General features: G+C 35.8%; 2 protein-coding genes across 6 annotated transcripts in view; one reads left to right on the top strand and one right to left on the bottom strand.

The window, feature by feature from the left end:
* itpr3 (inositol 1,4,5-trisphosphate receptor, type 3) overlaps nt 1-23,843 on the bottom strand; it is a 96,811-nt gene extending 72,968 nt beyond the window's left edge. The window contains 2 exon segments of the mRNA NM_001313811.1: nt 23,038-23,094; nt 23,829-23,843. The gene's annotated coding sequence lies outside the window, so the exon portion shown is untranslated.
* Nucleotides 9,705-18,158, top strand: gpr37l1b (G protein-coupled receptor 37 like 1b). Of its 5 annotated transcripts, none has more exons than XR_015497844.1 (3): nt 9,705-10,435; nt 11,911-13,470; nt 15,493-18,158. XR_015497844.1 is itself a non-coding variant. In XM_087264579.1 (2 exons), exons 1-2 carry the CDS (start codon nt 9,815-9,817, stop codon nt 12,751-12,753), a joined length of 1,464 nt encoding a protein of 487 aa, XP_087120705.1. In that variant the 5' UTR covers nt 9,705-9,814; the 3' UTR covers nt 12,754-18,158. The 5 variants fall into 5 exon arrangements, 1 of the variants encoding a protein (XP_087120705.1); XR_015497843.1 differs by having other exon boundaries at nt 11,911-15,262; nt 15,499-18,158; XR_015497842.1 differs by having other exon boundaries at nt 11,911-15,262.
* Nucleotides 23,844-25,191: the final 1,348 nt, after the last annotated feature.

Here is a 25,191-nt window from a genome sequence, read left to right as displayed (position 1 = left end):
TATGAAATGATTCTTCACTAAAAAAAGAGTAACCTGCAACATGTAAAATCACAACAGCACACTTGCTCTGAACATCCAGCTGAGTTTCCACGTATTCAAAATGGATGTCCAGGCAAATTTACATTCAAATCAGGAAAGATGGGATGCAATTGTGGGTGAATTTGCATTGCTGGTTGACCACTCAAAAGTCGATAAGAAGTTTATTATGACTTCCTCACTTTCTCCTTTTGTAACAGCATATTTCATTTCATTCATTAAGCCTTTTCAAGTAATTACTGTTAGCACAAAAATGGAAACTCGTAAGATATAGATAAATTAGTTTTTTTAGAATCGATCAGGAAACTGCTGATCCATTAAAACCACTTTGCATACACTATTAGCAAACCTAAAGTTGTTTTAAATAGGCACCAATAGCCTAGTGGTTAAGTGCACCAACATTGAGCACCTTCCCCTCTCTCTGCTCCCAATACTTTCCTTTCTGTAACCTCCACTGTCCTATCCCAATAAAAGGTGAAAACCCATAAAAACAATTATGTAAAAAAATACAATCAATTTTTACAGCAAATTGCTGTTGCGCTTAGAGAGAGAGAGTAGGCTGTCGGCATCAATAGAATCATAAACAGAATGAATTTTATTCGCCGAGCGTGCTCAAACACAGTTCACTTTTTGTGGTTTTTCAGGATCTCACATTGTTAGATATTTTATAGTATTTTTGCAGTAATTTACTGCACTGTTACAGCACTGCTGCCAGCAATTTACCACAACTGCACCTTTACAGTAACTTACCTGTAAATATGTTTCACATTACTGTTAGCACAAAAATGGAAACTCGTAAGATATAGATAAATTAGTTTTTTTAGATCAGGAAACTGCTGATCCATTAAAACCACTTTGCATACACTATTAGCAAACCTAAAGTTGTTTTAAATGTTTAATGCTATTTTAAATGTTCCTTATTTTGTTTTAGAGGTGCATACAATAGGTTTACATGCATTCAAGGTTAAAAAAAAACACTATCTTTCTCATAAAGAATCACCTCTTTATTGCACATTTCCTGAAATTGTTCATGCAAATATCTGGTCTCTCTAAAGCCGTCTTCCTCTGAGCCTATTAATTATAATAATACTGCATTTTATTTAAACACAAAAAAATGTTGGCACCAATAGCCTAGTGGTTAAGTGCACCAACATTGAGCACCTTCCCCTCTCTCTGCTCCCAATACTTTCCTTTCTGTAACCTCCACTGTCCTATCCCAATAAAAGGTGAAAACCCATAAAAACAATTATGTAAAAAAATACAATCAATTTTTACAGCAAATTGCTGTTGCGCTTAGAGAGAGAGAGTAGGCTGTCAGCATCAATAGAATCATAAACAGAATGAATTTTATTCGCCAAGCGTGCTCAAACACACAGTTCACTTTTTGTGGTTTTTCAGGATCTCACATTGTTAGATATTTTATAGTATTTTTGCAGTAATTTACTGCACTGTTACAGCACTGCTGCCAGCAATTTACAACAACTGCCCCTTTACAGTAACTTACCTGTAAATATGTTTCACAGTAGCAGGGCCCTATACCGCAATTTCATTTTACAGCCAAATAGCCTTACCACAACTTCTTTTATGGTAAAATGCCCATTACCACATTTCAATTTTACAATATGATCATTTGTACATTGCCATTTATTTACATTTTACACCGGCAGTACAAAACCTTTACTTTTAGTATTTACTATTGAATTACAAAATTCAAAACAAATGACAAGACACAGTATACAGCAGTATTTTTATTATTCATTGTCATTATATCCATTTTAAATGGTTTACAAAAGTAATTTTCATTCATCAATCTTTTAAGTACATTTTGTGATACAAGATTTTAATAATAATTTTTATGAATGTTTCATTTTGTCTTCAACTTCATTCTTGTCTTTGACTACTTTGATTACAGTAGAACACTGCAAATTCCTCATATGCAGAAAGTTACTGTAATAGTTTTTAAAATTACACACAATGCAGTGCATATTACAGTAATAAATTGTAAAGAATGTATGGTATTTTACTGGGAGTTTTTGCAATAAATAACTGTAAAATTGAGAAAAAGTTCAAAGGCTGGTTTATACTCCTGCGTCTGATCGTGTGAGTGCACATGATCTGCAGGTTGCTGTGCCTTTATAGTTCTGCCTGCTGTTTGTGTTCCTCTGCGTCGAGTTTATTCGCTAGTGTTTTGTTTTTTCTCAACGTTAACTTACAATGTAGAAGTAGCTAAACCCGGGAACCGGTGGACATGCAACAACTTTATTCATAAGGTAAACACAAAACAAAAGTCTACGAATGGCGCTTGCACTCAGAAGTATAAATCAGCCAGTACAGGGTACATACATACATACATACATACATACATACATACATACATACATACATACATACATACATACATACAAATCAACACAAGAGCATTTAAATTAATGGAAAACAAAGTAAACAATTAGTTAAACAACAAGTTATAAATAGCCTAGTGGTTAGTGCATCAACATATAGCAGTGAGGTGCTCACAGTGACCTGAGTTTGAGTCCTGGATGGAGGTCCTTTGCTGATCCTTCCCCTCTCTCTGTATGGTTCTATAAAATAATGATTAAAAACTCCTAAAATATAATTATAAAAAGGAAAGAGTGTGCTGTTCAAAACAAATGTGTTTTGAGTTTGGATTTGAATTGTGGCAAAAGTTTATTTTACGAAGATCAGGAAGAAAGTGAGTTCTAGAGATGGGAAGCAAAGTGGCTGAAAGTACTTAATACTGTAGTAAAAGGGTGGACAGAAGGAACAGTGAGGTGGATGGAAAAAGAAGATCTGAGAGTGCAAGCGTGTGACAATACGTTCAAGATTAGTGAGGTCTAGGTGGAGGAGATTATGAACGACTTTAAATGTGACAATAAGTATTTTGTAATTAATTTGTAAAAAGATGGGAGGACAATGAAGCTGTTGTAGAATGGGTGTGAAGTGACATATAGAGGTGGGTTGTGATAATACAGGCAGCAGCATTTTGTACCAATTGTAATTTATTGGTTTTATTTGGGAGGCTATTGTGTGCTCTAATTGGGTGGATCATGAGCCACTCTGCTGCGATTGGTTGACATCGTAAAGAGTGTGTTGAAAACTAAAGCTTGAGAGGCTTACTCTTGAACGCAATGATCCCAACAGTAACAATGGCATCGTTTTTACCTGATCAATTCAAGTTCTTCCAACTCTTTGGAAGTTAATATGCTTTTGAAATGCAGACAACATTGTTGACAACATAAACTCGTTCAGGCCTCAGCAAATAACTACATTGTTTGAGGTAGTAGACACTTCACATGCATCCTATGACCATAGACTGGAACGATAAAAAGTTGTTGCAAACTTACAAAAATTAGTGCATTGAGACCAACTGGAATCACTGGAAAAAAATTCTGAAGATGTGTATTTTGAACTTTAATCTTGAAATTTTACTCTTCTTTAACATTAATCAACAGCTATTTTACACAGTACATGTAAGATATATTTACAGCAATAGTAAAAAAAATGTATTAAGTGGCATTTCTGACTCTCAAAATAGTTCAAATGTACAAAAAAAAAGTTCTGAACTCTAAAAAAAAATAAATAAATTAAGTTGGGCTTTAAAACCACAGGACAAAGAGTACTGCCGAACTAGCACATGTGACCATAACAATACATTTTACACCATAGAAGGTTCTTATTTTCTAGTTATGGCCTCATTTGGAAATATATTCCTACTGTTGTCTGCTACCCTCTGTTGACCCGTAACATCTCGCTTTTAGTTCTGACATCCCTATTTGGGAGAGGTCATGCAAAGATTTTGGTTGACTGCATTATTAATGACTCTTAAGACTAGCATGAGCAGAAAAGCACTGTATAATTCATGATCACCATCGTTTATCAATGAAAAATAACAGCTAAGAGGTGCAAAGACAAAAAAGTGTGATCTCTAGGAAGTGTGCGTGTATTTTAAGCTTGCTATTCTCACTGAAGGCACATGATGTGAGGATCAACCAAGTTTACATACAGCTTGTTCCTCATATCCTTATTGACACAGGGAGACGTCTATCACCTCAGCCCACTTATCAAACAGGAGAAAAAAAATTACTCGGTTTTAAAACAGCAGTTTCATGTAAAGTTCTAACAGATTTTCGTTTTAATGAAAAATCGAATCTTCAGCATTTTTCCCAGATATGTAATATGATATATTTCCTGTAAATGGAAGAAAAAAGCTCTTTCCTCAAAGCAACCACTAATGATTCCACAGTCATTAGTGTTAGATGACATTTCCTGTTGCTGCAAGATGCATTGCACTTAGGTTTTATATGCTTTAATATGTTTGTGTTGTTTTTTTTGAGTTGATAAATACATTGCTAAAATTGGATATTTGACAACCAAATTTTAAGTCTAGAACAAGGTTAAAACAAGAAAAACTGAAACAGACAAAACAAAACAGTGGAATTTTGGGAAAAAGTGGTTGTTTTAAGCTAATACTGATATATATTTCAGAAAACAAGAAATAATATATTGGATTAAGGGATTGTTTGCAGACGAAAGTGACGACCGGGGGGTGGGGTGGGGTTGATGGTGGGGGGGTGCTGGACTAAAGTGAAAGCCCTACACTTAAATTATGGATAGAATTGATGATTGAGAATGTGTCATATGAAAAAATGTTAGCCAAAACCAATGGCGATCATAAGGAAAGGGATATATGGGAGAGTTTAATTTCCTCTGTTAAACTATGATCTTGTCTACCCTGTTGTGCTCTGTAGCATTATCTTTATGCATTTGTTACTGTTCCTAATCATTTTTTCAAAAATTGTTAACAATTTTGTAAACTGTGAATGGGCATTTTGTATGGTACTGTATTTTACATTAGAAAGAAATCAATAAACACTTCAATTTAAAAAAATAATAATAATAATAATCATGCTGCTTTTCTGTACAGCACAAAAGCTTTTTCTCTCTTAATTGATAGAGGAATATTTGATGACAGTGGGTTTTTGTAAGTGGGTTTTGTGCTAACATTAGTGCTGTGCATGAGTGTGTGTGTGTGTGTGTGTGTGTGTGTGTGTGCAGCTGAAAGATAACATCATTCATAAAGATGGGCTAGTTTATCCTCCACCCATACCCACAAATGTGTAAAAGTGCCACTCCTTCCTGATTCAGAGTAAAATCGCTGCCTTGGAGCATTAAATGTCTGAGTTCCGCAGCCTCCAGTTTGCAAATAACTGTGTTAGACACTGTCTATATTACATTAAAAATTGTTTAACTTAATATTTAACAGTCACGGTTAAATTAGTTTTGATTAAACAGCCTGAGCTGGACAGCTGGAATAAACTTACCATTCCCAAGTAAATACAGTTGGAACCAGAAGTTTACATACACTGTATGAAAAGGCACATAACCATTAAAAAAGTCTGATGTTAATGTGACTAAACTTTTTCTCTTTTAGGTAAGTTAGGGTTATCATATGTGTTTCTGTAATGCTTAATAGCACAATAATGAGAGAGATATTTTTTGAGAAATTGTTATAACTTTTCTTGAAAGTCAAGTTTATGTAACGGAGGCCAGCTAGTAAGTGCTGTGCAGGTAAACCTCACTCCTCTGACCTCCAAAGGACCTCTAGCAACAGACACTATATAGAGGCCATGGTCTTTAGCCTACTTGGTAGAGCACCCGACTCCCATGCAGAAGGTTGCCGGTCTAATTCCAGCTCAGAGCAGGTTGGGTTGTGTAGAACCAGTGGGGTTACATTTACATACAATAAGATTATTATGCCTCTGAAAAAGCTCAGATGATGTTGTCAAGCTTTGAAAAGTTTTTGATTGGCTAATTGACAACATTTACATTTATTGGAGGCACAACTGTAGAAAAGTATTTAAGGAAAAACTCAAACACACTGCTTTCTTGTGTGACAACATGGGTAAATCAACAAACCATGGGCCAGAATCAACAAAAAAAAAAAAACTAGATTACAATTTACAAAAATACACTGGGAAAAAGAATAACTTTCGGAGACGTGTCCTGTGGTCTGATGGAACTAAGATTGGACTGTTTGGCCATAATGACCAGTGTTACATTTGGAGGACAAAAGGGAAAGCTTACAAGCCTAGGAACACCATCCCAACTGTGAAGTATGGGGGCGGCAGCATCATGTTTTGGGGCTGTTTGCTGCAGGAGGGACTGGTCCACTTCACAGCATAGATGCCATCATGAAGAAAGAACATTATGTAGAAATACTGAAGCAACATCTCAAGACATCAGCCAGGAAATTAAAACTTGGCCACAAATGGGTCTTCCAAACAGACCATGACCCTAAGCACACTGCCAATTTAGTTTAGCAAATGTGCTTTAAAGACGACAGAGTGAATGTTTTGGAGTGGCCATCACAAAGCCCTGACCTCAATCCTATAGATTTGCGGGCAGAGTTGAAAAAGCTTGTGCGAGCAAGACAGCTAAGAAATCTGACTCAGTTACACTAATTCTGTCAGGAGGAATGGGACAAAATTCCTTCAAACTATTTGGAGAAGCTTGTGGAAGGATACCCAAAACATTTGACCAAAGTTATACAGTTTAAAAGCAAAGCTAAAGAAAAATATCAAGGTAATGTATGTAAACTTTTGACTGTCTAGAAATTAATAATAAAAACAATTCTCTCATTATTCTGGCATTTAGCAAATGTAAATTATTTAGGTAATCCTAACAGATCTAAAATAGTAAACGTTTAGCATGATTTACCATCAGTCATTTTTTTTTTTTAAATGGACATGTTCCTTTATTTGTGTATGTAAACTTCTGGTTTCAACTGTATAATGGTTTCGTTAAAATGTAACATTTTTGTAATGATGTCATGCCAACACATTATGCACAACCTAAAAGCAAAGCGGAAAAAAAAATGTAGGTTTAACATTGATTTTTCTATAGATTTTTTCTAAATGTCAGTTTTCTTTATCATTATCTAATTTGCTGAATTTTCTTTGTGACTTTATTTTCATTGTTTGCTGTTTTACAATAGTACTTGATGTCATCTAGTGTCATGGTTATTAATATGATTATATTTTTAAAACATTTATTTATTTTTTAATAAAGAAATAAAAAAGCAGTTTCCCAGTGTTGGGTTGCAGCAGGAAGGGCATCTGCTGCATAAACATATGCTGGATAAGTTGGCGGTTCATTCCGCTGTGGCGACCCCTGATTAATAAAGGGACAAAGCCGAAAAGAAAATGAATGAATGAATGAATGAATAAAAAAGCAAATCGAAAGGGAAACTAGCTAGCATGTCACATTCACGTCGTTGGTGTTGCTTTAGTGAGTAGTTTGTTTAGGCTGAAACAAAAAAAATCAGAGTGTGTAGGTGACACATTTGGCACCTTCATAGCATTTGACTGTGCTAATTTATTTAACGTAATAGATATATTAATGTGGTGCGGCTTGTGTACTAGTGTGTGTACACTATCGCTGTCTCTATGTGGATTCTTTTGAAAACTGCGCCCTCTCTAGAGCAAAACAGGGACTGCATGACAGAATGCTGGAAAAATGTAAAGTTTTTAATCGAAGGTTGATTGAGATCACAAACACGCTCAATGCACAAAAGCTTTATCATTCTTATTTAACTCGATTCGAATGGCTTCATGGGCTGAATTCGATTTAAAATATGTAAACTTCTCTGGAAGCACTTTAGTCACTCAATTTAACGCAATCCACAAACTTTTTAGGTCAGATACAGTGCTCAGCATAATGGAGTGCATCCCATTTTTAAAATGAATATTTGTATGCATTTCTCAGTGAATATAGGCAATGTATTTTGGTCCATTTGAACAAAACAGATTTATTAAAGAGATATATTTAATAAAATTATATTTTAGTCACCAAACAAATTTAGAAATAGAAAGATAATACAATTAAATTCAAGCTAAATATTGCAAAAAATATATATAAAACCTACAAAATTTCAACTAAATTTTTCCATTTGTCGCTCTAGATTTTGCCTCTTTTTTAAATTTGTATTTAATATTCTTTATAACATACATTTGGCTGTACTAGTTTTTGGACTGTTATTGTAAGTTACTTTGTTATATGTAACAAAATAGAATTGGCTTCAGTACAGACTAATTTAATGTTTATGCACAAATATAATATTGTATAGCTTCCTATAAGATAGATTTGTGATGGGTGTACCCATATATGCTCAACACTGTATAATAGCTTGGTTACTTTTGGAAAGTTTTAAAGTACAAAAAAAGTATACTTTTGTAAATGAGCATAATTTTATAAATATTTCTTACTAGATTTTAACAATTTAATGTTTCATTTTTAATTATTGAGCCATTTTATTTATTTGATATTTTTGGTAGTTTTTATTAGTTTTAAATTTATTTCAGAATTCTAATTCTGTCTGTTTTGTATTCATGATTATTTCATATTTAATATGTTATTTTAGCACATCCATTTTTCACTGTAAAACCCATCAGTCAACTTTATCAAAGGAAATGAGTGGAGTTACCTCAAAATGTACTGAAAGTATATTCTACTCATTTGAAAAGAGTTTTGTGCTCAGTATTAAATTTTTCAGTATTATTTTTAACTCAAATGGTTTGTAGCAATATGTTTCCTCAAGCAGTTTGAGTTGCCTTAACTTATTAGATTTTATTCATCAGGTTTTATTGTGCTTAATTTGCTTCGTTTACTTAAATAGAGTAAGTTCACAGTACTGATTCAGATTAGTTTTTGAATTTAAATGGTTTGTTGCAATCGGTTCCCTCAAATGGTTTGAGTTACCTAATGATTAATCTTTTGGGTTTAGTAGTAAAATGTTTGTAAAATAAGTTTGCATTTTTATCTTTTTGTTTGCATATTTTAATTTGGTATTTTATTATTTGTGTTGTTTTTGTTAACTGTAATAACCTTTCAAACTTTTATTAATTATATTTATTTATTTAGTTAAATGCTTTAAAACAGTAAGACATTTTTATTTCATATTTTTCAGAAGGTTGTATATTCTATGCTTTTGCTTTACAGTGTAAAAAAGAAAGTAACAAAAACATTTATTACAAGTACAATTAAATTAAAATATTATAAAAAATATTTTCAAATATTAGTACGTTCATAATTAGTGCACTAAAATATGATTAGTGCACTTTTTAAACCAAAGTTGAGTCAAATATGGACAAACCCAACAGTTAAAAAGTGCAATTAAAATTTAAGTTAAACAACTGACACAACATTGGGCTTGTCCATATTTGATCCAACGTTGGAATACAGCAACCCAGCATTTCTTTCAAGTGTAGTAAATAAATAAATAAATAAATAAGTAACTGTTGAAGTCTGTCCATAATAATTTTTATATATATATTTATATTTTAATTTATTTTAATTGGGAAAAACACTTTTAGGCAACGTTCAAAAAGCGAACAAAATTTTCAAACAAATGTTAAATGATTTACTTTATGAATTATGTTGCACTCAGCATTACATCTACCACCTTATACCTAAAACAGATTGTAAATTATGATTTGCTGTCACTGCAGTAAATCATAATGAAATGACAGTTTAAATCTGATTGCGAATCCAGCAGAGGGCAACCCCAGCTATCAGCCAGTGAGAGCAGCAGAAGGGGGTGTGACTCCACAGACCCCTATTGAGTTTGAGCAGCCATCCACAGCTTTGCTAAGAGACCTGCTCTCTGGCCAGCAGCACTGCAGAAAAAACAGCACATCTCTTCACTTCAGCCTCTGCAGGCGCTTCAAGCTAAAGTAGCTTCCGCTGACTCCTACATTGCATGACTTTAATCTTGAAGATGGGAATGGCAGATTATAAACTGATTTCTCTTCTGGCTCTAGCTTTGCTTCTGAGCGCATGTACTTCAGAAGGGAAAAGAGGAAGGCCGAAAGGTCAAGAAAAGACACCTGTCGAGGAGGAGAGTTTCGATCAAGATGATTCACAGGAAAGCACACTACAAGAAGAAATCATTCCTGATGAAGACCATGATAAAGAGTCCATGGTGGAACCGCAAACTACAAGTCCTTCGCCTTCCACAGAAACTCTCAATTCCTCTGTGCCTGCAGATGGAAACAGCACTGATGAGCTTGTTCCAACAAAAACGAGCATCACCAAAATCCACAACCCTCTGTTTCCCATCACCGACAGCTCTTACAGCGCGTATGGGATCCTGTTTCTGGCGTTTGTGGTGTTTGCCTTCGGCGTCGTGGGTAATCTTGCTGTAATGTGCATCGTTTGGCAGAATTACTTCATGAGGAGTGCTTGGAACTATTTTCTGGCCAGTCTGGCTTTTTGGGATTTTCTGGTGTTATGCTTCTGTCTGCCGGTGGTGGTTTTCAATGAACTCACCAATAAGAGGCTGCTGGGGGATTTCTCATGCAGAGTTGTGCCTTATATCGAGGTGAGGCCCTCAAAAAGCAAACTGTCAAGTTTACGGTCTCGTTTTGCATGGACTAATTTACCTTCAAATTTTTTTTGCATATTTTAACTGCAATGTTTACTCTTGGATAGATACAATATCTCCTTGAATTACAAAGATTAAGCTAACCATCTAACTTTCAAAGTTTTACAGTGAAAAATACAAATGGCACTTGAAGATTCCTTAAAATCTATTAGTATTATTTATAATATTCTAGAGGGGTCCACAATATATCAGTATTATTCTGATTATATTCTTGAGTAATATTATAGTTTTAAAATAATTTATTAATTGCAAATTTCCTCATTCAACTACCTTTCATCTAATATTTTAAAGTTAATTATTGATTAAAAATTTGATAAAACTGTAAATGTTAAATAAATTTAATAACAGGGTTACATTTTTATAAAATCTCCAATAAGTATTTTGTTCATACTGTATTTTATACTGCTGTCATCCCCAAATTCACGATTAGCTATTTTAATTATTATTTTTTTAATAATTAAAATTTAAAAGTTTTCACTGTATATTACACTGTTGTGCTTCCTAAATTCCCTATTTATTATTTAATTAATTTAATTAATTATTTAACACTTTTTTAATATTCATATATGTATATATTCATAGCATCCAAATATATATATATATATATATATATATATATATATATATATATATATATATATATATATATATATACTTTTATATATACTATTGAATTTGAATTTATTTTCTTCTTTTTTTAAATATTTTAAATATTTCCCAGAGCAAAGATATTTACACAGTATGTCTGATATTTTTTCTCCTGGAGAAAGTTTTATTTGTTTATTTTCAGCTAGGATAAAAGCAGTTTTAAGGGCAAAATTATTAGCCCCTTTAAGCTATATATTTTTTCAATAGTCTACAGAACAAACCATCATTACACAATAACCTGCCTAATTACCCTAACCTGCTTTGTTAACCTAACCTAGTTAAGCCTTTAAATGTCAGGTTAAGCTGTATAGAAGTGTCTTGAAAAATATCTAGCCAATAATTATTTACTGTCATCATGTCAAAGATAAAATAAATCAGTTATTAGAAATGAGTTATTAAAACTATTATGTTTAGGAATGTGTTAAAAAAAAATCTCCTCTCCGGAAAAAATAAACAGGGGGAGTTCAACTGTATATACATATATGGATATAAAAAAGTATTGCCCATCCTCATCAAAAATGTATTTAATTAATGTACAATTAAAACATTTAATTCAAAATTAAGCTATTAAAACAGTTAATTCACAATAGTAAAAATAATTATTTTCTTAAAATAATCTAATCATTTAATCAACAATTACAGCAACAGTTGACAACAATTTTAATGTTTGTGCATCTAACCAAACCAATTATTATGACTGTATCCTATGAATAGAATCAAATCACAATTACCTGTTGTAATAATTCTCTGCACACCCTCTCCAGGTAACATCTCTCGGTGTGGCCACCTTCAGTTTGTGTGCGCTGGGCATTGATCGCTTCCATGCTGCCACCAGCTCCATGCCAAAGGCGCGGCGGGTCGAACGCTGTCAGAAAGTCTTTGCCAAGCTGGCGGTGGTGTGGATCGGCTCCATGGTGCTGGCGGCTCCAGAACTGCTCCTGTGGCAGCTGCATCAGGTCACATCCCCTACCCTGGGTGACCAAGTGGACACCTGCATCATGAGCCCATATCCAGACCTCCCTGAATCCATCTATTCCCTCATTATCAACTACCACGACGCTCGCATGTGGTGGTACTTCGGCTGTTACTTCTGTCTACCTGTGGTCTTCACCCTGCTCTGTCAGCTGGCCACCTGTCACGTCTCTGGCGGGAGCGGAAGCTCTCCCAAGCGTCCAGAGGAGCGATCCCCGTCCAAAAAACAAAAGCTTCAGCATGCTCAGCAGGTGGAACGACAGCTCAACTGCACAGTCATGGCTCTGGCAGTGGTTTACGGTGTCTGTACACTTCCAGAGAATGTCTGCAACCTCACTCTGGCCTACGCTCCCATTCAAGTGTCCGAGGAGGTGTCTTCACTCCTAGCCCTCATAAACCAGTTTTTCCTCTTCTTTAAGTCATCGGTGACACCGGTGCTGCTGCTTTGCCTGTGTAAGTCTCTGGGACAGGCCTTCATGGACTGTTGCTGCTGCTGCTGTGAGGAATGCCAGCCAAGCAACTCTTCATCCACCCAAAATGTCGCCGAAGGCAAGCTCAAGACCTCCAATGATGTGTCCTCCATTTTTTTTGATAAAGCCAAGGACACTTCGACTATCTTGTCCATTGGTAGTTGAGTAGGCGGATCCGATCCCCAAGTGATGACATGAAACCGATAAAACAACCTCCTTTTTTTCCCATCATCCACAAGTGGCCATCTTTACATTTTGCAAGACTGTAGAAGCAAGTTAGTGCTTCTATGTTAGGTTTAGGTCAATGGGTTCCAAACATGTCTCTGAAGGGCAGCTGTCCTACACAGTTTAGTTCCTATCCTAATTAAGGTCTATTAAGGAAGCTAATCAACGTCTTTTGAAACTTCAAGTAAAGTGAGCCAATGTTGGTTGGAGCTAAACTTGCAGAACAATGACCTTACAGGAACAAGATTGGACAACCCTGGTTTATGTACCGTGTTTACACAAGACCCTGGACTAAAGAAAGTATAGCCCATTACAATCAGTGATTCCGTCTACACTGAGTGTGAAGAAGTTAAATAAACCCCTGACAGTAATCTCAAGACAGAAGAAGTTCTACTTCTGATGTGCTTGCACTTCTTGTGAAATGAAGTAGAAATGGATTGGGAGTGTCTGCATTGTCATAACCCTTGTAGACAGCGTTTAACTGATGTGGCGCGACTCAACAATGGTTGCATCCAGTGTAGACAAGAAGTAAGAATATTTTCAATTAGGATCTAAATTAAGAGTGTACAGTCCTGCTCTACAAGTTTACCTTTAACACAAATTAAACATGGCATCTAATCAAAGAGTATATTCCATTTGAAGGATTAACCCCTTTGAGTGACAGCATTAAAGGAATTAGGGTATAGAGATGAGCCCTTTTGATTGGAACATGCTTTTTACATCAAATAACTCCCTGTACAAATGTTCATGGCGGCGTGAGGTGGACATTAGTTACACCCTTTAAAATCCTTCATTTCGAAGGGTCTTTGAAAGTGGCGAGTTTTTAGCACTTCAGATTGAAATGGCACTTCAATAATGCGTCTGTTATTATTTTCACTCTGAAGTGCTCTTCTGAGGGTGTTATATATCCCATTTGGAATTCAAACTTGTAACACAAGTGTTGGAGTTGGTTTGAGTCTAAATTTGCAGAACAGTGACCCTCCAGGAGCAGGATTGAACAGTCCTTGTTCAAGTACAGTGATTCTGTCTACACTGGATGTGGTGGATTATGAAAAATCTGGGAATGAGACATTAAAACATGTTGGACATGAAGGTGAAATGGATTGGGAATGTTCGCTTTGTCACGTCTATTGTAAACATCTTTGATCTGATTTGGGTCAATGCAATTGTTGCATCGTTAGACAGGGTGCAAAACTTAGTGGGTAAAAGGATATTTTCATTTTCGATTTCTCATTTTTAGGATCCATTTTGGGTGTCCAGTCCTGTAGAGTTTAGCTCCAAACGCTCCAACACACTTGTCTGTACATTTCTAGAAAAGGCTGTTGAAGGCAAGCCAGTAACCCTTAGCCAAAAAAGCTAAACTAAGAACAATAACTTTGTTGGTAAATATTTAAGGAGGCAAATGTTGATGAAGAAAAAATTAAAAGCTTTTCATTTGATGTCAAATGATATGCTTTTCATTTTAGGAATCAACAGCGTATCAGCTATTCTCCAACTCTTTGCCCTTAAACATTAGTTTAGGATTGATCAACAGTAGTCAACATTTGAAATGATTCGAAACATATCATTAACGTTGTCCTAAAATTATTGAACAACACCCGTTATTTTTAGGACAATTTTTTAAAAGTTGATCCGCTTCAAAAGGTGACTACTGTATATCTGAGTTAATAGTGCAAAAAATTGTGTTTTATTAGAGAAGCCACCTACCAATTTGCAACAGGTAGGGTATATCATATGGGACTTCTCATTCATTTCCCAAATTCGGACCATCTTGGTTCAATCATTTCTGAATTTGGCGATCTTGGCCTACAGCCTTGTTCAATATTCGCTATTTAATTCCCTAATATAACCCACTTGAAGGGGTGAGCAAACTTGGGCACTGAGTTCACTGGAAGGGCTGCCAATTTAGCATTGATTGTTGTTATATTTAACAATAATTTGGATCATAGCAAACAGGCACCTCCTGTAGTAAAGAAAAGATTTATCAGCAACACCTCAGCAAGGGGACCAACTCTTATTTCTCAACTGATTGCTTATTAGCTTACATACTGGCTGTTTATAAATACTCATACACATATATTACTGCTTTATTTAGCATCACCATATTCTACATTCCTAAACCCTACTGCATACCTAAACTTACAACAACTACCTTACTAAGTACCAATAAGCAGTAAAGTAGGAGTTTGAGGCATAAGACAACAGTGATTATGTGTTCCCTTTACTGGAGTGCTACAGATTTATCTTGAACATTATCATGGACTCTAGTTTGTATAGTCTATATTCTGGCAACATGCAAGAAATCATTTGCTACAATCCTCACAGTGCATTATTGCTATTTGCTAGCAATTTTGTGTTAATTGACTGTGCAGTCATTGTGCATTATGGGATTGAATGAGCACATATGGTAATATTTACTGTGGTTTTGGACAACAATAGATGTTGTCTTGTGCACTCTCAAAAATAAAGGTACGCGAGCTGTCACTGGGGTCATACCTTTTCAAAAGGTACACATTTGTACTTAAAAGGTCCATATTGGTACCTCAAAAGTATATATTAGTACCTAAAAAATTTAAGAGGAACACTTTTGTTCTTTTTAGGTATTAATATGTACCCTTGAGGTATTAATGTGGACCTTTTAGGTACAAATTTGTACCTTTTGAAAAGGTACCACCACAGTGACAGCTCTCGTACTTTTATTTCTAAGAGTGTATGTCCCCTTAATATACAGCCCTATTTAAGGAAATAGGTAGCAATTTGAAATTTGTGCCAATTGTAGGATTAAAGCTAAACCCTGTAGGACAGTTGGACGCCCATGATCACAATTCTGTGTTTGGCATCTTAAAGCAGTTCACTTTGTATCATGTTAACAATCTGAAATTTCATTCCATATCTCAGGATGGCTCAATGTACCTATAAAGTCTTAAGAGATAGTTCAACCAGTCATTTACCCACCCTCATGTTGTTCTAAAGCTATATTTATATCATATTTAGAGGAGAAATAACCAGCATAGGCTTGTTCTGAAAATGTAGCCCTATATACATTCCTGGAGATCGTGAATTATGTAGCCAGAGCTACATATGGCTGCATTTCGTCTTTAAAAGGAATGCTACAGAGCGGTATGGCTACATTTCATCTTTAAAACGAACGATACGGGGTGGTATGACGTTCCTTTTCTCGCTTATCAGCCGACCCCTTACCTGCATGTGGAAGGCTTTTAGCTCAACATGTATGTTGGTGGACTTGAAATGCATAGCGGAGTTGACCGAAATGACAGGGTTAGAGTCCAGTGAAGAACGGTTCCAGAAAGCTAGTAACAAAAGCCTAAAAAGTACATAAACAAGTAAATAATGGTGAGAATGTGGTGAATTCCGAAAAACATGGTAAAAATCAGGCAAGGGGCAGGGTGGGGTTATCAGTCAGTTGGTCAGTCAGTTAGCCACTGGTGGATTTATGCGAGAACAGCAGGCACAAATGGCACTTATGATGCGGTGTTCACACCAGACGCTGAACGCGCAGATAAATCGCGCTATTCGAGCGTAAATAGATGAACATTTGAGTTTATTTGCTTCATTCGCGCAAGAAAATCCGCTTCATTCGCAAGTCAAATCAATTTCATTCACGCGCCAAATTCACTTCAGAACAGACGCGGATTGGACAGGGCTTCTAATGCCCGGTGACTAACTGTAGCTTCATTGCTAAATAGCTAACATGGATTTTATTCAGAAAATCATGGTGTTTATATGCTTTCTGGAGGCTGAAAATCAGTGTTGATACATTTGGGGCTGTCTGAGTCCACTAGATCCTTTCAGGGGTGCACCCATCTCTGTGAGCTCATAAACTCCTCCAAAAACTTAACCTGAATGACGAAGGCATTCAGCCGTGCTACTGACTGAGCCGAGCTCAGTTTGATGAACTGTTGTGTGTTGTCAGTGTGTGCAGTAAAATTTTCCCCCGGGCCACAGGGGCTACATCACAATCAAGCCCCCTCAAGCTCCTGACAAGAGGAAGGTCCTGATTGGTTAACACAGCGCGAATGTCCGCTGACGTTGATTTTCGAACTCGAACGATTCACACATTAAACGTGTAAAATGCTCAATTCGCACCACGCAATTCGCGTCATTCGCGCTACAACATTCGCACGTATCGCGCCACAGGATGTCCATTCGCGCCTATGCATTGACTTAACATATAAAGCACTTACGCTTGACGCTTCTTCTGCGTCTGGTGTGAACACAGCATAAGAGATATTTAAGATCTCAAAAAGCGTACACAACAGACTCTGGCAGATTCACGAAAACAAAAACTGCAAAAAAAACGTAGCTCCTGGGACGTATTTTGCTCTCTCCAGAAATGTATATAGGGGTACATAATCAGAGTGAGCCTGGGTTGGAAATAATACGTTTTATAAAAGGTAAGGCAAGGGAAGTCATTTTATAGCACACTACATACACAATTATGTAAAGTGCTTTAAATAACCGAGATGAAATGCATATTATACAGGGTGATTTAAAAACAACACCACAACTTTGAAAATCTGTATTTAATCAAAGACACATGATGACAACAGCCCTCCAAGCGACCAAATGAGCAACCAAATGAAACTTCAGAGCTTCAGAGCGGTGACAGAAAGAGCTTAGCTCTCCTTTTCTTCTTTGCAGAGTTCTCGATTTTCAAAGTTGTGGTATTCTTTCTTGAATCACCCTGTATAAAGAAAGGTTTTTTATCCTGTGGGTTTACTTTCCTTGTAAACTTTATTCAAAATATATTTTGTGTGTGGAACAACATGAGAGTTAATTGGCTGAAATGGGAACTTAATACAGTATATCACCAGGGTCTTCACTTTTAATTTGAATTCAAATGTCCCATTCTTAAAGCCCTACTCTGTACAGACAATTCTGCATTTTACACATAGCTCTGAGTGTATAAATAACTAGCTAAACACTCTGAAAGATCATAAATGCAGTGAATACTATCAGATCACAAATAACACATCGTTTTGTTCATATTCTAGAAAAACATGTCTGTTACTCAGGCAAAGGTTATTTATCACTAATTTCAATTAATGACACGTTTTTCATAACCACTGAACATTCATTTACACTGCTGAATCTCAACTTCTCTACTGTATATACACAATCAGCCGAATTAGAATGTAAATAGATGATTTTTTGGAAAGTAAACTAGCGTCAAAACCCTTTTATGTAGTACAAAATCACAAAAATTGAATGGTGTACCTCCTCAACAAACTGTTTGCACATAGCCGCTCTCAAAAGCGACTCTTTTAAAAAGTCCATAAACAAGTTTATAAAACTCTATTCAATAAATGCCTTTAAATAATGTATGTCGTCTCATTCGTCTTTCATTAAAAGCACAAGAAATAGTGTCTAGAGATTTCTCAAATGTCTATCAGGGCCTGAGGGAGAAGATTTGTCTGGTTTCTTCATTCCCATAAGGTTTCTATTGTTCCCAAAAGGAGATGGAAGCTTCTACTGTGAATATCAATAGCCAGACTGCGGCTGAGTTGCCAAGAGACCGCCTAAAAATTCACGTGTTTTTCCAGAATGGCCAAGCGTAAAGAAAAAACACTAGGATTGCCACCTTTTTTTGTCAATGTAGGAATCAGAGAATTTGTACAACATTTGTACGCCTGTCATGTTCGTCAGCTTGCTGATCAGTGAAAGCAATAGTTTAGACACACGTTCATTTAAAAATACGAGTTTGTCCAAGCTAAATCTTTAAAATTGTCGTCTTATATGTAATGCTAAAGATAAGCTGAATCAAAGAAAGAAATGTTTTGGTCAGACCGACAAGTGTGTTCCCGCAGGGGTTGTTGAAGAGGGGGTTGGACCTCTTCTGTCTTGTGGTTTTGGCTTGCGCTCAGAGGCTGTCACAGATTCAGAAGACAAGTGAGAGAGGTAGAGAATGGCCTCATTAGAAAATTGAGCCGGGCTTTAAGAGAGGAGCTCCACTGGCCATAATGACTGAAGGAGAACAGAACAGGCTCTGTTCCCTGTAATGAAGTTTTTGCCACAAATCAACAAACCTCCTCACGACACAGGACACATTATACTACAGTAAATCATCCAATTTACAAAAAAACAAATCTATTAAGGTTGTTCATATTTGGATTTGGAAAGTGAAATAGTGATTTAGATCTGGTTAATGTAATTGCATTGCGGTTTACTTTGTTTTTGTTGTCTAATTAGGCATGACAGCTTTCACATTAGCTGTTGAAGGCAGTTTATCAGGCAATCTGTAGTATGTCATAAGCTCTTGTTATCGAGGTCACATCCAGGACTGTGTCAGTTTGGACAAGAGATAAGGTCATTGCTTGCAGTCTCGCTCTGCAAAGTCAGGATGTGCATCCGACGATGTGTGTATTTAATTTGAAGCTAAAAATTGGTTCGTACAAGACATACTGGTGATTAAACATGCAAAACAGCAAACTGGTGGAGATGCACCAAAAAATGTTATTCTGTGCAGAAACTGAACACTCTGGATGCACTTGGCCAGAAACACAAATCAAGACTTTTTAAATTTAGGTAAATAACTTACAATAATAAATTACATTGATTCAGATGAATGCATTGTGGTGGATAAGGAGATTCCCCCATAAAACGTGTAAAGTGCTTTGAGTGTCCAGAAAAGCGCTATATAAATGTAGGGAATTATTATTAATATTTAAAATAACAAAATAATAAGGGCAAAGCAGTGGCGCCGTAAGTACTGCTGTGGCCACACAGCAAAAAGGCCACTGGTTTGAGCCTCGGCTCAGTTGGCGTTTCTGTGTGGAGTTTGCATGTTCTCCCTGTGTTCGCGTGGGTTTCCTCCGGGTGCTCCGGTTTCCCCCACAGTTCAAAGACATGCGGTACAGGTGAATTGGTTAGGCTAAATTGTCCGTAGTGTATGAGTGTGTGTGTGAATGTGTGTGTGGATGTTTCCCAGAGATGGGTTGTGGCTGGAAGGGCATCCACTGCGAAAAAAAAAAAACTTGCTGAATAAATTGCCGGTTCATTCCGCTGTGGCGACCCCGGATTAATAAAGGAACTAAGCCGACAAGAAAATGAAAGAATAAATGAACCTAATAAAAAAAACTAACCTCATTTGAAAAAAGTGTCAAATAAATGTAAAAAATGTAAAAATTGACAGCAACAAAATAGAATAGAAAATATACAGTGGTGGCCAAAATTTAAGAAGTTTCAGCTGTTTTTTGGCTTCACATTCTTGATAAAATGAAACTTTCATCATTGTGCTCTATAAACCACAGAAAAGCATCATTATAGTGAGATTTATGTCATTATCTTTACTAAAAACAAGTCGGCCTATTTTGCAGTCAACGTCACACAGTCATGTTCCTTCACAGAAGAACCCAAATTAATTGTGTATTCATTGCCAGGCATGGAGAATGTAGTGAAGTTTTTAAAGTTCTCAAAAAATATACTGGCATTATGCCAGAGAGATCTGCTGTTGTTACGGCTGCGAAAATGCATATATTAAATATTACAATTTATATAAGTACAAAAGTGTGGAAAAAACGGTACAACTAATTTCTGTAGATTTACTCAGAGCAGCATGTTTTGTCAACATTATGAAATCAAATCATAGTGAGGCAAAAAGGCCATATTTTCAGATTTGTCAGGTGTTCTAATAATTTTGGCCACCATTGTATTAATATTAAATATCAATATATAATCTTTAGTCAGGTCCATGCAACAATCACATAGAATTGTTGTTTGCTTGTTTTGTACTAATTAGCTGTTTTTTGGCATTAAGTAATATTATGTTTTTCTCAGGAGATCAGGCTTGCAGATCTCTAAATGTGTTAGAGTTTTACTGTACACCTTAGCAGTTTGCTGACAGAGTATAACCAGGTTGCCAAACTATTTGACATCTTATTGGTTATTTTTTGAGCCTGTTTTTGTTGCATTTTATCCACAGAGGATCAGGGATGACAGCTTTTATCAATGTTTCCAATACCTCAAAACAACAAGATTTTTCGATGCATGCATTGATGCCACAAGCACGCAAATGTGCAGAGAGGACCCCCAACTAAAATAACATTCACTGTAAAAAAAAATCTGTTGATGAACAGTTTCCGTATTTTATGATTCACTATTTTTTTCTGTTTATTTGTGGTTGTGAATAGCATCATGGGATGTTTATCTCTGCTCTGTTGAATTTTGATGATGAAACTTCCAACTCTAAGGTTTAAAAAAGTGACTTTTATTGACATTTTAGTCGTTTGAAATAATGTGTAAGAAATAATACATAGAGAAATAAGTCTGTAAAATAACAGAAAATTTATACTGGCAGTTTATTACAGGGTTTTTGTAGTGTAATATAAGCCAACCCTGACAATAGATCACTTTAAACTCATAAAAACATTCGTAAAAGTCACCTTTTCAAACTTTTCAAAGTTAAAAGTTGTTGGAAGAAAGGTCAAGATTTATTTACTAACTTTACACTATATAGCTTGGGAAAAAAAGTCTGTTCTGAAATGTTCGTTGAATAATTTAATTATTGCTAAATAAAGTTGGCCAAGTTGCAGTTTAGCCTGTCTGTTAACAAAATTAATGAAGTCATTTATCATATAAACCAAAAAATAAAAGAAACGTGCGAGTGTTCAACTGCAATAGTTTGTGTTGTTCTAACAAATAATGATCCTATTTTGATGAATTTATCAGTTCATAACTCCATAGAAATAGAGTTATAATATATCCTTATATTGCTATATATATTTAATAATAATAATAATAATAATACTATTTACTGACTTTATGCTTTGAAACTTTCATTAAAAATGTAAAATTTGAAACGAGCTTGTTTTAATATTCATATCACCCAAATTGTCACATCTATAGACTGAAATTGGCTGAATTTAAACAAACAAATTAAATTTAGAGATAGTCAACTTAATTAGTTTCAATTCTGCTTTTATAAATTGTTTGCAACAAATTTGAAACGAACCAACTGTTTTCAGTGTAAAATGTGTGTAAACAATAAACAATACAATGACACAAAGATTATGTAACTGCATTGTCTGACTATGATGCCATGAGTCAGTCCACTTCCCATTTTGCACTGAAAGGAGAGTATGAAGGACAGATCCCATGCCTCTTACTCGAACCTCAGCCACTGGCACTTCCTCCTTTCTAAAGGATGCACTCAATCAATATTTGTGTGCACCTTTTAAGAGCCATCTCGACTTGGGTGAGATGACAAGATGGAGAGGTGAATCCAGGGCTTCCCATTTCAAGTCACCCTCAGCAGACGTGAGAAAGCAGTGAGTGTCCAGCATGTGGGGACTCTCTTATTCTCAGACTAAACTCAATGAGGAAGGACTAATATGACCTGAATGTCCCGCACTTCTGAACAGAACGCTGTCTCTCCGTGCCTTGTTAAGGGACAATGTTTGTTTTGTTTCGCAGAGCTCTGAGAAGGGGGTGGAAGGGGACGGGGGGTCCGTGAGAGATTCAACACAGTTGCTCTGGCAACTAGTTTTGGCCCCTTGAGTACACTAACATACAAATCAGGGTCTGGACTGAGGTCCTGGGCACCGAAAAAACAACGCAACCGGAGCCATGGACCACCGAGAATAGAGGACAGGAAACGCTAGTGAGTTTAATTCTGATTCACTAGATCACGATGCCAGTTTAGAGTAGAAAAAAGTTTTCCATTGCATCGCCTTGTCATACTTGTGCATTCAGGGCACAGGGGAATCCTAAAAAAAACAAGAGTAGGTGCTGTAATGGCTCTTGGAGTGGCCAAATTTCCCTGCTTTTTGTGGATTCGGGACATCTCAACCCTTTTTTGCCTCACTTGTTCTGTGCCAAACCTCAGAAAGAAGAGAATAGTGGTGTGTGGGAAACAGAACACAAAGGTGAAACAATAGAGAATTTGGTGGTCAAAGTTAGTTTGGTGTTCGTTTGTTTGTTAGTAAAGAAAATGGCAAAATTCTTATAAAATAAGTGGAGGTATATTGTAAAAATATCAACACAAAACAAACTGGGAAAAGCGGCACAACCTAACATAGTTTCTCAAAAGTGCCAACAGCGCCCTTTGGCGGTTGAAGCTACATGTTACAGTTAATATATATGAGGCTCACAAGATGCTCACTTTTCTTAAGTTTTAAGATCCACCAAGTGTCACCACAGCGGAATGAACCATCAAATAATCTGGCACATGTTTTATTTAGGAGATCTCAACCCTTTTTGCCTCACCTGTTTCGTGCCAAGCCTCAACAGAATCGTTATGTGTGAATAAACCTCCACCATTACCTTTGTGGGAAACAGAACAAAAAGGTGAAACAAGATAATTTGGTCTTCAAAGTTAATTCAGGTGCTTCAATATTTGTTTTTTTATCTATTTTATCAAGTTATTTTATAATCAAATGACCAAATAATACTGAAGTGAAAAAACATGCAGAGTACTTCATTTGTTCGTTAGAAAAGAAAATGACCAAATCTTAAAATATAGGTGAAGGTATATTGTAAAAATATCAACACAAAACAATCTGGGGGAAAGCGGCACAATTTCTCAACAGCGCCCTTTGGCGGTTGAAGCTACATGTTACAGTTAATATGAGGCTCACAAGATACTTTTTCTTGGTTCCCCGATCCATCAAGTGTCGCCACAGCAGAACGAACAATCAAATAACCTGGTTATAACCTAATATATTTTATATTGCGTATATGCCCTTCTTTCCACAACCGTACATTTTTTAAGTATAAAAGTTAGACAGTCTAATCATTAACATCAATTTTTCAATCTATTTTGTTAAAAGCTGCTAAGAAAACGTTGCTTTTTGTGTTCAATATTTGCTTTTATTTTAGTATTTCTAAAACAAGTTGAGATTGTTCTCTTTCGACAGCTTTAAATCATAATTAATAGACTAAACAAACGGTTAAATAGGTGATGTTCTTCTGTTTTCCTTTTGATGCTGTAGTAAATTCTGACGTTTTATAAACTCCTGGTGTTAGAACATTTTAGCAAGACTGTACAGCACACATACCTTTCAGTGCTCCAGGTTTCATTAGCGAGGGTAAGTGACATCATTTCCTGTTTAAAAAAAAGGATATGGCAACATATTTAATTAACCTGATAATGCAGAATCTAGACTTTATAGATACATTTTAAATAAAATAAGATATTCTAATATAGAAATAAAATGATAAAATTCTGATTATACAATGCATGATGGGAACACACTGATTAATTCAGATATATTGAAATATATACAAAATATAGTAAAAAACTAAAAGATGTCAAAGAAAATATTTAGGTAATAGTTGGGTGGCCAAACTTTTTTGTTTAATGGGCCAAAAGCCAAATATCATTGAGAGTCGAGGACCAAATGGTACAATACCAAGCTATATTACAAGTTGTTATGAGTAATTTCCTAATTTCTTAAGATGTAAAAGTAAATAAAAACATAACTTTAAATCATATTAACTCATGAAGTATTAAATGCAGTAACATTTAAAATGATAACATTGCAATAAAACAAACTCACATTTATAACACACTAGTCAAGCTGTGTCTTTGCCTAGATTTGTTCTTTATCCGTCAGGTGACAGTATGAACATTCAAACTAAATCTGAATAATTTACACCATTTTACTGAAACTTTAAATTTAAGTTAGTGTTTAGCAATAAAGCAAACAAACAAAAGATTACATTAGATTTGAAATAACAATCTCTAAGCCAGCGTTTCTCAACCACGTTTCTGGAGAATCACCAGCACTGCATGTTTCGGTTGTCTCCTTTGTCACTTCCATAATAGGCATTTCAATCTTTGATAATGAGCTGATGATCTGAATCAGGTATGTTTGGTTAAAGAGACATGGAAAATGTGCAGACCTGGTGGTCTTCCAGAAACATGGTTGAGAAACACTGCTCTAGGCCAATGGTCTCAAACTTAACTCGTGAAGGGCTGCAGCTCTGCATAGTTTAGCTTCAACCAGCAAACTCACACCTGCTTATAAGTCTCTAGTAGTCATGAACACCTTGATTAGTTGGATTAGCTGTGTTTGATTAGGGTTGAAGCAAAACTGTGCCGAGCAGCGGCCCTCCAGAAATCGAGTTTGAGACCTATGCTTTAAACCAGGGGTGCCTAATCAAACACCCCTAAACAAGCTAATCAAGCTCTAAATAGCATGATAGAAACTTGCAGGCAGGTGTGTTGAAGCAAGTTGGAGCTAAACTCTGCAGGACACCGGCCCTCCTTGCTCTCATTCTTCTTCTCTTCTTAGATGGGATGGCAGGCCAAATCAAAGGTTTCTTTGAGTCAACGAACCCTAGTTTGGGCATCCCTGATATATACTCATGTAAAATTGATTTCACAATGAATGATGGAGAAAGATGCACTGATTAATT

The sequence above is a fragment of the Danio rerio genome, chromosome 8 (genome assembly GCF_052040795.2).
Source record: "Danio rerio strain M-AB ecotype USA chromosome 8, GRCz13ab, whole genome shotgun sequence".
Lineage (NCBI taxonomy): Eukaryota > Metazoa > Chordata > Actinopteri > Cypriniformes > Danionidae > Danio > Danio rerio.
The sequence above is the reverse complement of the archived record's forward strand: the minus strand, read 5'-3'. Positions and strand labels throughout refer to the sequence as shown.